At 40.7% G+C, this 14,335-nt stretch overlaps 1 protein-coding gene across 4 annotated transcripts in view; it reads left to right on the top strand.

Moving 5' to 3' along the window:
* E2f3 (E2F transcription factor 3) overlaps positions 1-14,335 on the top strand; it is a 72,500-nt gene that overhangs the window by 46,755 nt on the left and 11,410 nt on the right. For all 4 annotated transcript variants that reach the window (XM_020180870.2, XM_020180869.2, XM_020180871.2 and 1 more), the window contains exon 2: positions 13,037-13,148. In XM_020180870.2, coding sequence (XP_020036459.2) covers positions 13,037-13,148 — 112 coding nt within the window. The remainder of the gene's footprint in view (positions 1-13,036; positions 13,149-14,335) is intronic.

The raw sequence follows: 14,335 nt of genomic DNA, 5'->3' as shown, positions 1-14,335 counted from the left end.
GAACTGGCCTGTGGACCAAATGTGACTCATTGCCTATTTTGTAAATAAAGTTATATGGATACACAGTTCAGCCTGTTATTGATGGCCTGCTCTCTATGGCTGCTTTTTTGCTATAGCAGCAGAGTTGAGCTAGAACAGAACTACCTCACACAAGGCCTAAATTCACTTTCTTGCCTTTTATACAAAATGTTTGCCAACTCCTGTTTTCACCACTGGTGTTAAAACAAGATTAAAAAAAACTTTAAGACAGAAGACGAAGACTCAGAAAAGAAAACAGAGATAAGCCAGTCGGGACTCCAGTAGGAGATTCCAGTATGTTATTGCAGAATTGGAGCCTAAGTTTCCCAAATGCCCATCACTGGATGTATTTTATATTTATTTCCAACCTTGAAAGTGGAAATTCAGATGTCTGAAGTGAAGAATTCTGTACTTCCATTTTATGGGCACTATCTCCATACTTGAGGTTAGCAGTAAATTTTGAAGGAGCAACACATTACAAATCTGATAATACGAGTACATTTAAAGCCCTCTTTTAAGTTAGCAATGTAATTGCAGTTTTCCCTGCTGTTTCTGAGAAAGCATAGAAAATTTAGACTTCAAGCGGAGTAATAAGGAAGCTTCAACATTGTGTGGCACATGTAGGTCTCATGATGCTCTGACATGAGGACCACCTCGAGTCACAGGGACATGTTCATTAGAGTGTTGCTCATTATTAAAAATACTTCTCGTTTGCCGTATTGCATCTAAGTAACAGCAGGTCCTTCTCTTAAGCTTCTTATCTATTTACTCTTCATTTTATATAAGGATTAATCTTTAACAAAGATTTTCACCTTGGTTATTGTTGTTTTAGCAATCCTAGGTCTAGGATTGTGAGCATTTGACACCACACCTAACAGTTTTTCCTTTTTGGGTGGGGCACCGGGGAGTAGAGGATTAAACTCGGGGCTAAGCAGGCACTGCACCATTTGAGCCACACTTCCAGCCTTTTCTGTGTTAGTTATTTTTAAGATAGGGTCTTGCTATGCTGGCCTGGGCTGTGATCCTTCTATATGTACTTCCCTGTGTAGCTGGGATGACAAGTTACACCACCATGTCTAGCCATTGGTTGAGATGGGGTCTCATGAACTTTTTGCCCAGGCTGGCCTTGAACTGCAATTTTCCTGGTCTTCATCTCTCCAGTATCTAGGATTAACAGGCTTGAGCCACTACACCTGTCCAGTTTTTGCCTTTTAAGACCAACATTCAGTTATTGGGGAAAGACTTGGATAGGGAGAATATTAGTGCTTCGGCAATTATTTCATGCAAAAGAAACTGTCCTCTCTATGAGTTCACTTACTAATACAGAGTGATTAGCACAGTGCCCTACACTTAGTGGCAGTCAGTATGGCTTGCTGGTAAGTGATAATTAGAGGGACACTCCTGCTTCAGAAAGGCAGATTGTCCTATATATTATCTCCTCTTCCTAGAGACATTATGAAAAGAAAACTAAACCTGCCAGACATTGTGGTACATCCCTATAATCCCAGAACTCAGGACACAGAGGAAGGAGGTGAGGCTACTCTGGAACTACTGAAACCTGTCTCAAATAATAATAATAATAATAATAATAAATTGTTTCAGTTACTGAAAATGAGAGTGGGACCTTAGCGGAAAAGATAATTCAACTGATTTTTGGAATGCTAAGAATAGGTGGAATAACAGTCAAGGACATTTGAGAAAAAATACAACAGCATTGTAGGGTGAGATCAGTGCTCTACCACTGAGCTACATACCTGCCCTTAGATTAGTTTTACAAAGATAGGAAAAACATGACTGAAGAAAACAGATTTAAAAGGAATCAAAACACTTAATTTTTTTTTCTTTTTTTTATTGTTTTATTATTCATATGTGCATACAAGGCTTGGGTCATTTCTCCCCCCTGCCCCCACCCCCTCCCCTACCACCCACTCCGCCCCTTCCCTCTCCCCCCCCACCCCCTCAATACCTGGCAGAAACTATTTTGCCCTTATCTCTAATTTTGTTGAAGAGAGAGTATAAGCAATAATAGGAAGGAACAAGGGTTTTTGCTGGTTGAGATAAGGATAGTTATACAGGGAGTTGACTCACATTGATTTCCTGTGTGTGTGTGTGTTACCTTCTAGGTTAATTCTTTTTGATCTAACCTTTTCTCTAGTTCCTGGTCCCCTTTTCCTATTGGCCTCAGTTGCTTTTAAGGTATCTGCTTTAGTTTCTCTGCGTTAAGGGCAACAAATGCTAGCTAATTTTTTAGGTGTCTTACCTATCCTCACCCCTTCCTTGTGTGCTCTCGCTTTTATCATGTGCTCAAAGTCCAATCCCCTTGTTGTAAAACACTTAAATTTTTTAAGGAACTACTGTCACCTGAGCAAAATACTTTTTTTTTTTGCAGTACTGGGGTTTGAACTCAAGGCCTTCACTTTGAGCCACTCCACCAAGCCCAATTTTTTGTGAAGGTTTTTTGAGATAGGGTCTCATGAACTATTTGCCCTGGCTGGCTTCGAACCATTGTCCTCCTGATCTCTGCCTACTGAGTAGCTAGGATTACAGGTGTGAGCCACTGGTACTTTATTCATAAAGCGAAAACCTGATGCTATACTAATAGTTTGATCAGAGAGTAAAACAAATGCCATTGAAGAAAAACAAATTGCCCAGAGTAAAAAAGTGGAAGCTAACATTGATGTATTTAGAACACAGAAACAAAGAAGTGGAAAGTAGAAAATAATTCTTAATCCAAGATTAGGAATGCCTGACAGATTAGACAGAAACAATAAGAGAGAATGATTTAGCATATAAATATTTGTCATAGCTGGAGGCCAAGAGGGCTCATGTGTTCCTCTCAGTGAGTGGGAAAAGATGCACACCTTAGATACACGTTATAGAAAATTAATTGTAAATATTAGATAAGTATAGAAGCTTCCAGAGAGGTTAAAAATCAGGATTGGGCACGTAGCTCAATAGTAGAGAACTTGTCTAGAATGTGCAAGGCCCTGGGTTTGATCCCCAGCGCCACAAAAAAGAAAAACAAAACAAAAGTCCAGTAGTTTTAAAAGAGACTGAGATTGAATGCGAGCTTTTCATTGTCAACACTGGATTAAAAACCAGCAGAACAAAAGCCTTCAGAGTTCCGAGGACAACTTAGCCTTGAATTCTGTCCTTAGCCAAAGTATCAAGTATGAGGATAAAATACACATTTTCAGATCTATGAGGATTGCAGATTTATCTTCCATATTACTGTTTGGATGTTTTCCAAGAAACCAATTGATTAGTAATGAGACTCTGTTGTAAGCCATAGGAACCAGCTCTGGCTCATTGAAGCAGAAAAGGAATTTATTGAAAGGGTATTGGCTCACTCACAGGATCATCAGGAAGGTAAGACGACCCAATTAGAGAATGGGCTGGAATAAGGAAACCTCAGCAGCAAAAACCCAGCCACGATGTCTTACCACAGGAATCAAGCAGCACTAGTCACATCTGAGGCTGAGCACTGAGGTCCTGGGCTCCACAACCATCACCATGATTCTGAGCTCTGCATGTTGCTGCTGGTACCACTGCTGTGGTTGCCCTCCAAAATCCTCTGTGCTGGTCTGCTGCTTTGCAGGATTCAAGTCCAGGGTGGGTGTATGTTTGGCCTCACCTCAGCAGCAGTCCTGGCTCCAGCTCTAGGGAAGCTGGAAATGAGAATCCTGGGTGTTTTCAGCCTCTATCATAGATAGATGGGCTTGCCTGCCACAAAAGACTGATAGAGGGTTTTCTAACCATAGGAGGAAGGTTCAAGACTTCAGCATTATACTGTGAAGGAAAGTTGCAGAATGAGAGTTATGCATAGGCCTGAGAACAGTTGGTCCAGAGTCTAGACAGCAGGAGGTCAGGCAGCTTCAGGTAGTAGAAAAAGTGGGGACATGGTAGACTATCTGATAAGATGAAGAGATGGAAAAAGTTGAAGGTAAATGGTATCAACAAGCAAGAAAGAATTGGAAACACCAAGGAAAGCAAACAAGTTTCACAAGATTGGAATTGCAGTCTCACTATAATGCTTGACTCTGTAGCGAACAATACTTAACGTAGCCGTGATATACAGCACTGGCTTTTATTTATCCAAAAGTATGTGAAGAATGGGGAGTGAGGAGGGGAGGGAAGAGGAGAGATGGTTGTGGTATCATTGAAGAAAATCAATAAGTAATGACTAGTGTGATTAAATCAATAGCTATGTCAGCATGTTTCTTAGAGACACAGAGGTGACTGCCAGGAGAAACAGTAAAATTCGTTCCCCTGGGAAGGGAGCCATCATAAGTTCTCTGGGCAGGTAGAGTTTTAAAAATCACATGCATGTACTTATGTTTAACATATCTTAAGTTGTTCTTAAGTCAAAATAAATATGTACACAAAGGAGGACAGTCACTAGTTTATAAGTAGTGGCTTCTATTCATTGTGTTCGAGATTGTTGTTCCTTTAAAAACATTCAGATACATAGGGTTATTCCCAAATTAGTCCACGCATGCAAGTTATGCTAACATCAAAATGTCCTACATAGTTTAAAAGTCAAAAGAACAAAAATGGCCAGGCTTGGATACACGTTAGTAATCTGAGTGAGAAAGGGTGGTGGGATTTGGTGAGGGACATCTGCTTGCCCATTCCATTCATCACTCTTTTCTGAGGTGGCTGATTTCTATAGTTTTCTGTTCTCCTTAGATTCCAAAATTAGTTCTCACTGAGAAAAGCCAAAGAAGACCTTGAGCTCTTACGTCGGGGAACTTTCTCATTTCGACAATAGGTTGGCGCTAGGAGTGTGGTTACGAGGACCATAAACTGGCCCCTTCTCCATCCTTCTGCCTTCCAAGCCCTTCTTACCCACCAGCGCCTCCATTCTAGGGCTCTTTCAAGTCTCTGTGCTTTGTTCATGCTTTGACAGCCTGTTCTTCTCCCCCAGCTTCACTCCCTTCTCTGCAAGATGAAGCCCATTCACCGTCAAAGACCTCAAATCCAGCTCCCTGGAACTCCACCTACTTCCCCATCCACCTGCTCTGAAAGCTCTCTGCAGTATTTATAATGCATTTCTCATTGTTTTCCTGCATCCTTATTGATAGCAGGGACCATCGTGTCCCCTTTATAATCATATAATCATTCATGACCAGGCTATAGCAGGCACTTCATAAATGTTTGAATGGACTAAAACGTGGTTAGGCAGATTAACACGTACTTACAACTAGAAACTAGGTGTTCTTAAAATCCTCATGCCCTGACCCAATGGCTAGAATTCAAATAAGATTCCAATGTGGTCTGAACTCATTCCTTCCTTTGGGTTATTTCACTGGTGTTCTTAACCTGGTCCTTATTCTTTTTTGTTTTAGTTCCATTGTATTTTTCTTCTTCCTCTGACCAAAATGCCCCGTCTCATCTTTGATAGATACAAAATGTACCTGTCTGGTTCTTCTTTGGGGGAAAGAAAGCTTGTTTTCGAATTCAGGTTATTAATGCACATCAGGCTATGCTTGTTCTTGATGTAATTTTTCCTGTGGTTCAGTTACCACATCTCTTCCCATCATGACACTGTGATGCCCTTTCCGTTACTGTATCTCATCTGTTTCGAACCTGTATACATTGAATGGTGCATAAGACTTTCAGAACTCTAAAAAATAAGCCACCAGACTTCTTTTGTTTAACCCCAAATGGAAATGATTTTTACTTGTTATGCAAGTAGCCCACGCTCACTTTAAAATTATTTTGAAATCTGAAAAGCTAAAAAGAAAGAAGCAAAATCACCATTCACCTACCATCCAAAGGTTAATGCTTTTAAAATGTTTGGTATGGTATGTGTCCTTAGATACTTGCTTCCTATGCATATAAATTTCCCCACAAAAATACAGTTTTACTTTTTACACTTGCTTTTTCTTAAAAGAAAAAAGCTTGCATATGTGGATGTGCATTGTTAGTAATTGCATAACGCTCCATTATACAAATGTACAATAACTTGCTGAACTTTTCCTCTGAGATTGGGTATTTATGCCGACCACAGCTGTAAAAATACAAATACTCAAGAAATCCCTGTTTTTAATAGACAAACCCTAGAAACAACGTGCATGTTCAAGATACACTCTGGGAATGCTAGTATAAATTTAATGTATCTGTAGACATGGCACTTTTGAAAATGCAATATTACAGAAATAAATAGGAAGTCATTATTACCCCGTTTTACTTCCCAGAGATAGTCACCATTAACAATTGACATGGATCTTTCTAGATACTTTCCTCTGGATATATGGAAGGTTTGTGGTAAGGTCCATAGTTTTACAGTTTTTTACCCTTTGGAATCATATTTTACATATCTTTCTGTAACTTTAATTTAGCTGCTTTAATTTTCCCCCATATATTTCCTGAAAATCTTTCCAAGTCATATGTGCAGATGAAATTCCAGTACACTCACACACATCCCTTGCATGTCAGTAACTTTGGAACTTTGTGATTTACCTATCAAGGAACTTTGAGAAGTTATTCCTTAGTTCATTTAGAATAAATAAGTAAATGTAACTGTGTGTGTCATGTGCAAGGCTCAGGGGAATCTAGGCCTCCTAAGATCTGAGCTTATGAAGGAACCAGTGAAGGCCTGGAACGTGTTTTTGTTATGGTAAAACCACACAGCACAAAGTTGCTATGGAAGCAGAAAGGGGACATCACAATAAGACCAAGGAAGTCACGTTCTCTGACTGTTCAAAAATAATTTGAACAGACCAGAGTTTACTTATTATCTGAGTGAGACCTCAGGTAAATCCTTAACCTCTTGGCCTCAGTGCAAGATGGGTATAGTAATATCTTCCCCACAGAGCCATCCTGAATATTTATGAGGAAATTATCATAGTATAGGAGTGTCAAATGCAGTGTGTCCTTAAGTGAAATCATGGTATATTAATAAATACAATTTTATGCAGCTATGAAAAATAAGGTCATTCTACATGCATTGACAGGTATCAAACTCTGAGATGTATAACTGATAGAGTAGTGTGCAGTCTGCTGCCATTTGTGTAAAAAAAATGCTTGAAGCTATGGTAGTGTATATACCTGTACTTGTATTTACATAGGTCATCTTAAAAGATGTTCAAGTAACTTAACTAGTGCTTATCTTTGAGAAATGGAACTGGGGATCAGGAGTGAGAGAAAAGCTTGCTTTACACATATAAAATATTTATGCTGTTTAAATGTTTATGTGCATTTATTATGTAAAGGAGGTTTTTTAAAATTAAGAAGAAAATAAAACTTCAAGGTTATCATAAAGGAACAAGGTATTAATTTAATATAGCTCTTCAAATGTGTCATTTTTCACAATCTTTTCAGGAAGAAAAGATTATAAGCATGCACTTGAGTAGGCTTACTTACCAGCTTGGGAAACATAGGTGCTCTAAAACTTAGTTTACTCCTGTCAGATAAGAAGTAAAAATTACAACTGCCTGTCTCGATATAAGACAATATGATACAGTGGAAATCGGTTAACATCATGTGTGCTATATTTTAAGTACTCACAAATGTTCATTATACAATTATACTGAAGGCCTGTACCTATCAGGACTCTTCCGGGTTTTTCTGCTTTGTTTGTTTGTTTGTTTGTTTGTTTGGTGATACTGGGTACTGGGTTTGAACTCAGGGCCTTGTTCTTGCTAGGCAAGTGCTCTACCACTTGAGCCATATTCCTGGCCCTTTTTGCTTTAGTTATTGTTTGTATAAGTTCTCACATTTTTCTTCAGCTGGCCTCAGATCACAATCCTCCTACCTACAGCCTCCTGCATAGCTAGGATGACAGCTGTGTATTACCACCCTCAGCTTATTGATCAAGGTGGGTCTTGCTAACTTCTTGCCCAGGCTGACCTTGAACTACAATACTTCTGATCTCTACAATCCCTGCTAAGAGTTGACAGGTAATCTCGCCTGCCTTAAAACAGAAAAGGAAAATTGTTAACTTTCACAAATGGAAGTCTATGATATGTCCAATGGTGGACATTCTTAAACCAGAAACATTAGCCATGGGATTGGAATACACTGATTGGCAGCTCAGGATTAACAGTACTTGTCTCTGTAACCTTGACGGAAATGTTGAGCGACCTCAGGTCTTTTATCTTCAGCCTTGGAGACTAATTGAAACCACCTGCACTAAGAACTGTGGAAGAGTTCTTTCCCTAAAGGAGAAAATTACAAATACAAGCAGGCCAAAAGTACAGATGTTCCCCATAGTCCATACATGGCTGCCGAATGGATATCATTCTTTTCATGTACATGGCATCAGAAATACTTGACAGTACGACTTTCATTCTAGAGATGTGTCATCTTACATGGGGCTGAGGTTCTGAAGTTAGCACAAACCTTGTTTGTAGTGAGAGTTACCCTTGAAAATAATGCAGGAAGTGCACGTGGGAACTCTATGTAGCATCTCACATGTCCAGCCTTTTCCCCTTGATAGCACCAAATGACTGGTGCTTCTGTTGAGTACTGGATAAATGAGTTGTTTTACTGACAGGGTCTTGTAAGAATGTTGAGGGGCTGTATGCCGTTGACTAACGCCTACAGTCATAGCTACTTGGAAGGCTGAGGTCAGGAGGATCATGTTTCCAGGCCACCCTGGGCAAAAAAAGTTTGCAAGACCACATTTGCAAAAAAGCTTAGCATGGTGGTGTGTGTCTGTCATACCAGTGACAATACACATCATGAAAAAGGATCATGCATGATCCATGCCCACCTGAACAAAAAAATGGGACCCTGTCTCAAAAATAACTAGAGCAAAAAGGATTGGGGGCATTGCTCAAGCAGTAGAGTACCTGCCTAGCAAATGCAAGCCCTGAGTTCGAATCCTAGTACTCCAAAGAAAAAAGTATAGAAGGGGAAAAACTCAGTTTCTCCTAAACTCTCATTCAACAATGAACTCAGAAGACTTCTGTGACCAAATTGGGGGGGAGCAGGTGTCCAACACATCCAGCAAACAATCAGTTCTGCAGGGAACAACGGCTGAGTGTCCTCCAGTTCAATTCCATTCTAATACTATCTATGTGAAGATGCTGTCAGATCCCACAGGTTGAGGGCTCAGACCTACAAAGCTGCCCCACCACCACTATCTCCCATGCCTATCACAAGCCCCAGGTTGTTTCACCTGTGTTTCTGATTGACCAGCTATAAATTGAGGTCCCATGATCCCTTCCTGGGGTATAAGTAATTTGCTTATATGGCTCACAGATCTCAGGAAAACATTTTACTTATTGTTACTAATTCATTATAAAGGATATTAAGAAGGAAATATGAGAAGATGCATAGGGTGAGATACAGGGGAAGGAAAGGTGGAGTTTCCATGGCCTGTCCAGGAGCACCACTCTATAGGAACCCCCACATGTTCACCTATTCTGAAGTTCCTGAACCCAGTCTTTTGTAGTTTTCATAGAAAAGCTACAAAACTTCTTTTTATTGACATGGTTTATTAAATTATTGACCATTTTTTATCACCTCAAATATCAGCCTCTTTCCCCTCCCTAGAGACTCGAGTGGGTTTAAAAGTTCCAACCATCTAGTCATGGCTTGATCTTTCCTGTGACCAGCCATCAGTGTACTAACAGCAAAAAGACACTGTTTTGGGGAGTCCGAGGATTTTCAGAGCTGTGTGCCAGGAAACTGAATGAAAACCAAATATATATTTCACAATATCCTATTCACCATTCAGCAAGATACTCACAGAAAGAGAAAACAAAAACTGAGACAACAGAGGGAAGAGATTTTCATCTGCCTTGGTGGTCAGCCCAGGGCAGGAAGACCTAGGCAGAGATCACCTGCAGTATTTAAATCCTGCCATCTGGTTTTTGTTTTACCAAGCATGTGTGCCTGAATTTGCAAAGTTCAGCATTAAAATCATGCTATTGTCTGGTCATATATCAGAATTCTTAGCCTTTACTCAAAAGAGTCCAGTTACTGCACCTATGTTCAGATCTGGGACCTACAAGTAATATGTGGTCATCTCAAGTCCAGCTCAGCCCTCCCCATTGACAAAGTGGCAGAGGAAAGAAAAAAACCCAACAGAAACATCCATTTGGGAAGGGAGAATTGCCATAAAGTGATGACATTGCATATCATGTCCTCAGCAGGGATGGCGGGCACTTGCCGACTTGATGGATATGGGACTGGTTTATGGAGCTGTATGGCCTCCCAACTCCACCCTCTGGGAAGGATTTTTAGGGCTGCCCTTCTTTCACACTTCATTTATTTCTAGTGTGGATTTATGGGCCTAGGGATTGATTCCCTTGAAGGCTGAGTCACCACAGGCCTTTGCTTTCTAAACTTAGTGATTCTCTGGCAATAGAAATGTGTTTAAAATTTAGTAACTGTCTATCTGGCATTTAGATTTGGTCAACTTAGTTGGGTGCTTAGTAACCAAAGTCACACATGTAGACTAGTCAAGGTCCTTGAAGTTTGATCTCAGCCTCTCAGCAACAGACCTGGAAATTTCCCAAGCACACAGCTTCATGTTTCCTTATTCCTTTGCCTCAAAGCAATTTGAAATAATAGCCTGGAATGGCAAGGCAAAACTAACGTGTCCCTAGACTGCTAGCCAGAGAAGGTTCTTGACATGATTCGAGGAAAGTATAGAATTCCTGGGCCCCAAACTCTTCCAATTTTGCCTTCCTTCCATTGACTTTACCTTGGGCAGAGCAAACAGCCCTATATCTTCTTGGATTGCTTCCCACAGAGAAAAGTTTGCATAGCAAAGCTTCTCCAGCCTCTAATGAAGTTTGTCCCTATCTGTAATATCTTCCTGATGGCCATAAGTAGTGACCCATGCACTCTGCCATTCTACAGTGTTCTGCCAACTCCCCATTACACTCCAGCCTGTCCGGAGCCAGCGTCGTTTACAGCAGCACACTTCCAGCTTCCCAGCCCAAAGTTCCTTAAGCAAAAAGAAATTTTATTGGCTAAAGCAACTGAAAAGTCACAGGAAGACCACCTGTTGCTCCTGGCACATGAGACAGGCCAGAGGTTTGAATCATGGGTTTGGACTCCTTTCCCTCCATCCCCCCACTCTGCTGTCCTCCAAGGAGGCTTACTTCTCAGGTAGCTTCAGGCTACCAGCTTACCAGCCCTCCTCTTGCCAATTCTTTTAGGAAAATTCTTAAGGTTGTTCCTTGTCACGTGGCTTTTATCATGTGCCACCCAACCCATTCACTGTTGAGGAAGGGTAGCATGAAACACTGATTAGCCAGACCTGGGTCACCAGTGTGTACAAAAGCACTTTGAGAGTGTGGGGATGGCTCCCCCAAAGAAAAAAAGGGAACATTTGCCAAGCTAACCAAACCAACAGCCCACACAAGGACATAACAGTATGGCTGGGAGGAGATAATGAAGTCAAGAAAGGAAATTGCCAAATTGTCCTTCCTGGGCCACTAAAGGAATGTTGTACAATAGAAAGATGCTGTTTGCCACAAATGCAGACCACATGGCTTAAAAAATAAGAAATAAGTGAAATAACCTCTTTCGCGCTCTCTTTTTTAGCAGTACTGGGGTTTGAACTCAAGGCTTTGCACTTACTATGCAGGAATTCTACCACTTAAGCCATGCCCCCAGCATGCTATTTTTGAGATAGGTTCTTGCTTTATGTCCTGAGTAGTTGGAATGTCAGGAGTCTAACACCACACCTAGCCAGTGGTTGAGATGGGGTCTCATAAACTCTTTTGCCTGAGCTGACCTTGAACCTGAGTCCTCCCAATCTCCACCTCCCAAGGATCTAGGATACAGGCTTGAGCCACGGCACCTGGCCAAAATAACCATCTTAATAGTATTGTGCTTACTTAATATCTTATAAAGCCAAAATTTCACATGTAATTAATATCAAAACTGAGGCTATTTTATCCTTTTCTTTTATACTATATGTGTATTTCACACTTGTAACACATACCAACTCAGATGAGGTATTGGCTGGTGACTTATAACAGATCAGGTTTATCTGGGAACTTTTCCTAGAGAAACTAGGCATCCATCGTCTTCTGATAGGTGATTATTTGTGTTTCTACATCACTGGCAGTTAATCCGAAATTGCAGATCTCATTACAAGAATCTGCCCCCAAGTGAGCCTTTGTGCAGATTGCTGTGCTGGGTGTCCAGTTGGAGCCACTTATTTCTAAACACCTGTCATACATTTAGTAATTACTTATTTACCCTTCTGTCTTCTGTTTGGACTCGTCTGAGCCTAGGAAGAAATTTCTCTTGCTTTCTGTTCCCTAAGTACAGTTCCCAGTATGTAGAAAGCATTACACAGATTTTTAATGAAATTAATAACTTAAGTGGTGGCTTCTCATTTGCCAGGTTTAATAACAAACTAGAGAAAGTAATAGAGGTTGATACCCACCATTGCATACTTGAAACATTTGTTTTTCTGATGAAGGACCAATTGTAGTCTGTAGCTACTTGCGTTACTGTTCAATCATCCTTTGAATATTTAGTGATTAAGTACCTACAGAAGCCCACACTCCGTGCCAAGCAGTGGGTATGCAAAGATAAATGGGAAATAGTCTCTGCCTTAAAGGAAATGAGAAGCAGATAAGTAAAGTAACTCCTACAATAACACTAGTAAGTGTTATGACACAAATAAACAGTGGGGAGCACAAAGAAGTGGGTCCGGCCCAAGTCACAATAGGTGATGGATGGGAAATGTGAATTTATGTTCCATAGTACATGAGATATTCTTAGCATTCTGCCCCATGCCCGGCACATATATTGAATCAATGAATAAATGAACAAAACGGTCCCTGGACCTAACCGTAAAGCGGCACTGGGTTTGTCTGAATGTAAATGAGTGATCTCTACAGGTGAAGAGTGTTTTCATGACAGCCTGGTCCCCTGAGCTAGACTTCTGGCTCCAGGGAGTGACAGGCTGTGGTGTGGGTTGGAGTAGACGGGTGAGAGCTGGCAGGACTCTGCAGCGTTTGCCAGGGCTGAGTACAAACAGCCTCCCTTCTTGTTATCCGTATGACCAGTGATGAGCGGTCACATGTCCTTATTCCAGGCAAAGCGAAGGCTGGAGCTGGGTGAAAGCGGCCACCAGTACCTCTCAGATGGTTTGAAAACCCCCAAGGGCAAAGGAAGAGCTGCACTGCGAAGTCCAGATAGTCCAAAAAGTAAGGATTCTTTCATCTGTCTCCTTATTCTCCTTGGTGTGGGATTCCCAGCTTGCAAAGCTTGTGGCTGGAAGGATGCCAGGGTGTGAATAATTTTGGCATGTTTTGTTCTTTTTCATTTCTTTCTGTGCCTATCTGAAGACTAAACCCAATGTCTGTAGATACCTAACAAAAGGCTATAGTCACTCTAGTATCTCAGTACTGACTTATGGGAAGACTTCTTTAACTTGCAATGTAAGCTTTTGGCCTCGTTCTATAATCAAATTGAATTTTAACTTCCCAAATGGACATTGCTTCAGAATTTGAGCCTAACTGGGTGGAGACTAGACTAAGCAGGAGTCGGTAATGTCTGTACTGACCTCAATCTCCAGCTCAGCAGATGATAGCATAAGAATTGATTGCTCCCAATAAAATGTAACTAGTTTCCACCCCAATTGAAAACAATCATTATTTCATCTGGGCGACAGAGGTTAGAAATAGTCATACAGTTCTTTTATGTACTAGCCTTTAATGCAAAGACTAAAACTAGACTAGTTTATGCATTAGCCAATCCACAAAGTGTGTGTCGTGCTAAATCAGAGGCTCAACCTGAGCACCTATAGAAGAATCAATGCAATATTAAATAATAACATTTCATTTAAGAGAGATGGGGAACTTTAGCTGAAAGACTTTTCTAAATATTCTTCATCAAAATGAAATATTATTTGAAAAATCAGGGGACAAGTGATATATACACCAGAACCTGAGGCTACAGTTCCTTTTCGTTCATTCAGCGGGTTTTTTTTTTTTTTCCTTGCATTAATTGTTTTGAGATGACAACAAATTCCGTGGTAAAAAGACTGTCTTCAGAGATTTAACAAATTATCTTACGGAAGAGTAGAGAGAGAGAGAGATAGGCTGGAATCACAGAAGTTCACAGGTACATTGCATGATTTCATCACCAGATATTTTTGAGCATTTACCATTAGACCAAGGAGTGGGGTAAGAGGAAGTGGTACTGGGAAATGCGATAATGAAGCACAAATTTTTATTGCACCTTCCTTTTCTAATCAATACCTTTCTGAAACTCAGCCAAACAACAGCTTGGCTTCAGATGCTAATCCTTGGGCTGCAGTGGGAAAGAGGGCTTGCTTAACTGCAAAGAAACCCTTCATTTCTTTACCTTCCCCCTATCCCCCACCCGTTCG

This window comes from Castor canadensis, chromosome 8 (genome assembly GCF_047511655.1).
Source record: "Castor canadensis chromosome 8, mCasCan1.hap1v2, whole genome shotgun sequence".
Classification (NCBI taxonomy): domain Eukaryota; kingdom Metazoa; phylum Chordata; class Mammalia; order Rodentia; family Castoridae; genus Castor; species Castor canadensis.
The sequence above is the reverse complement of the archived record's forward strand: the minus strand, read 5'-3'. Positions and strand labels throughout refer to the sequence as shown.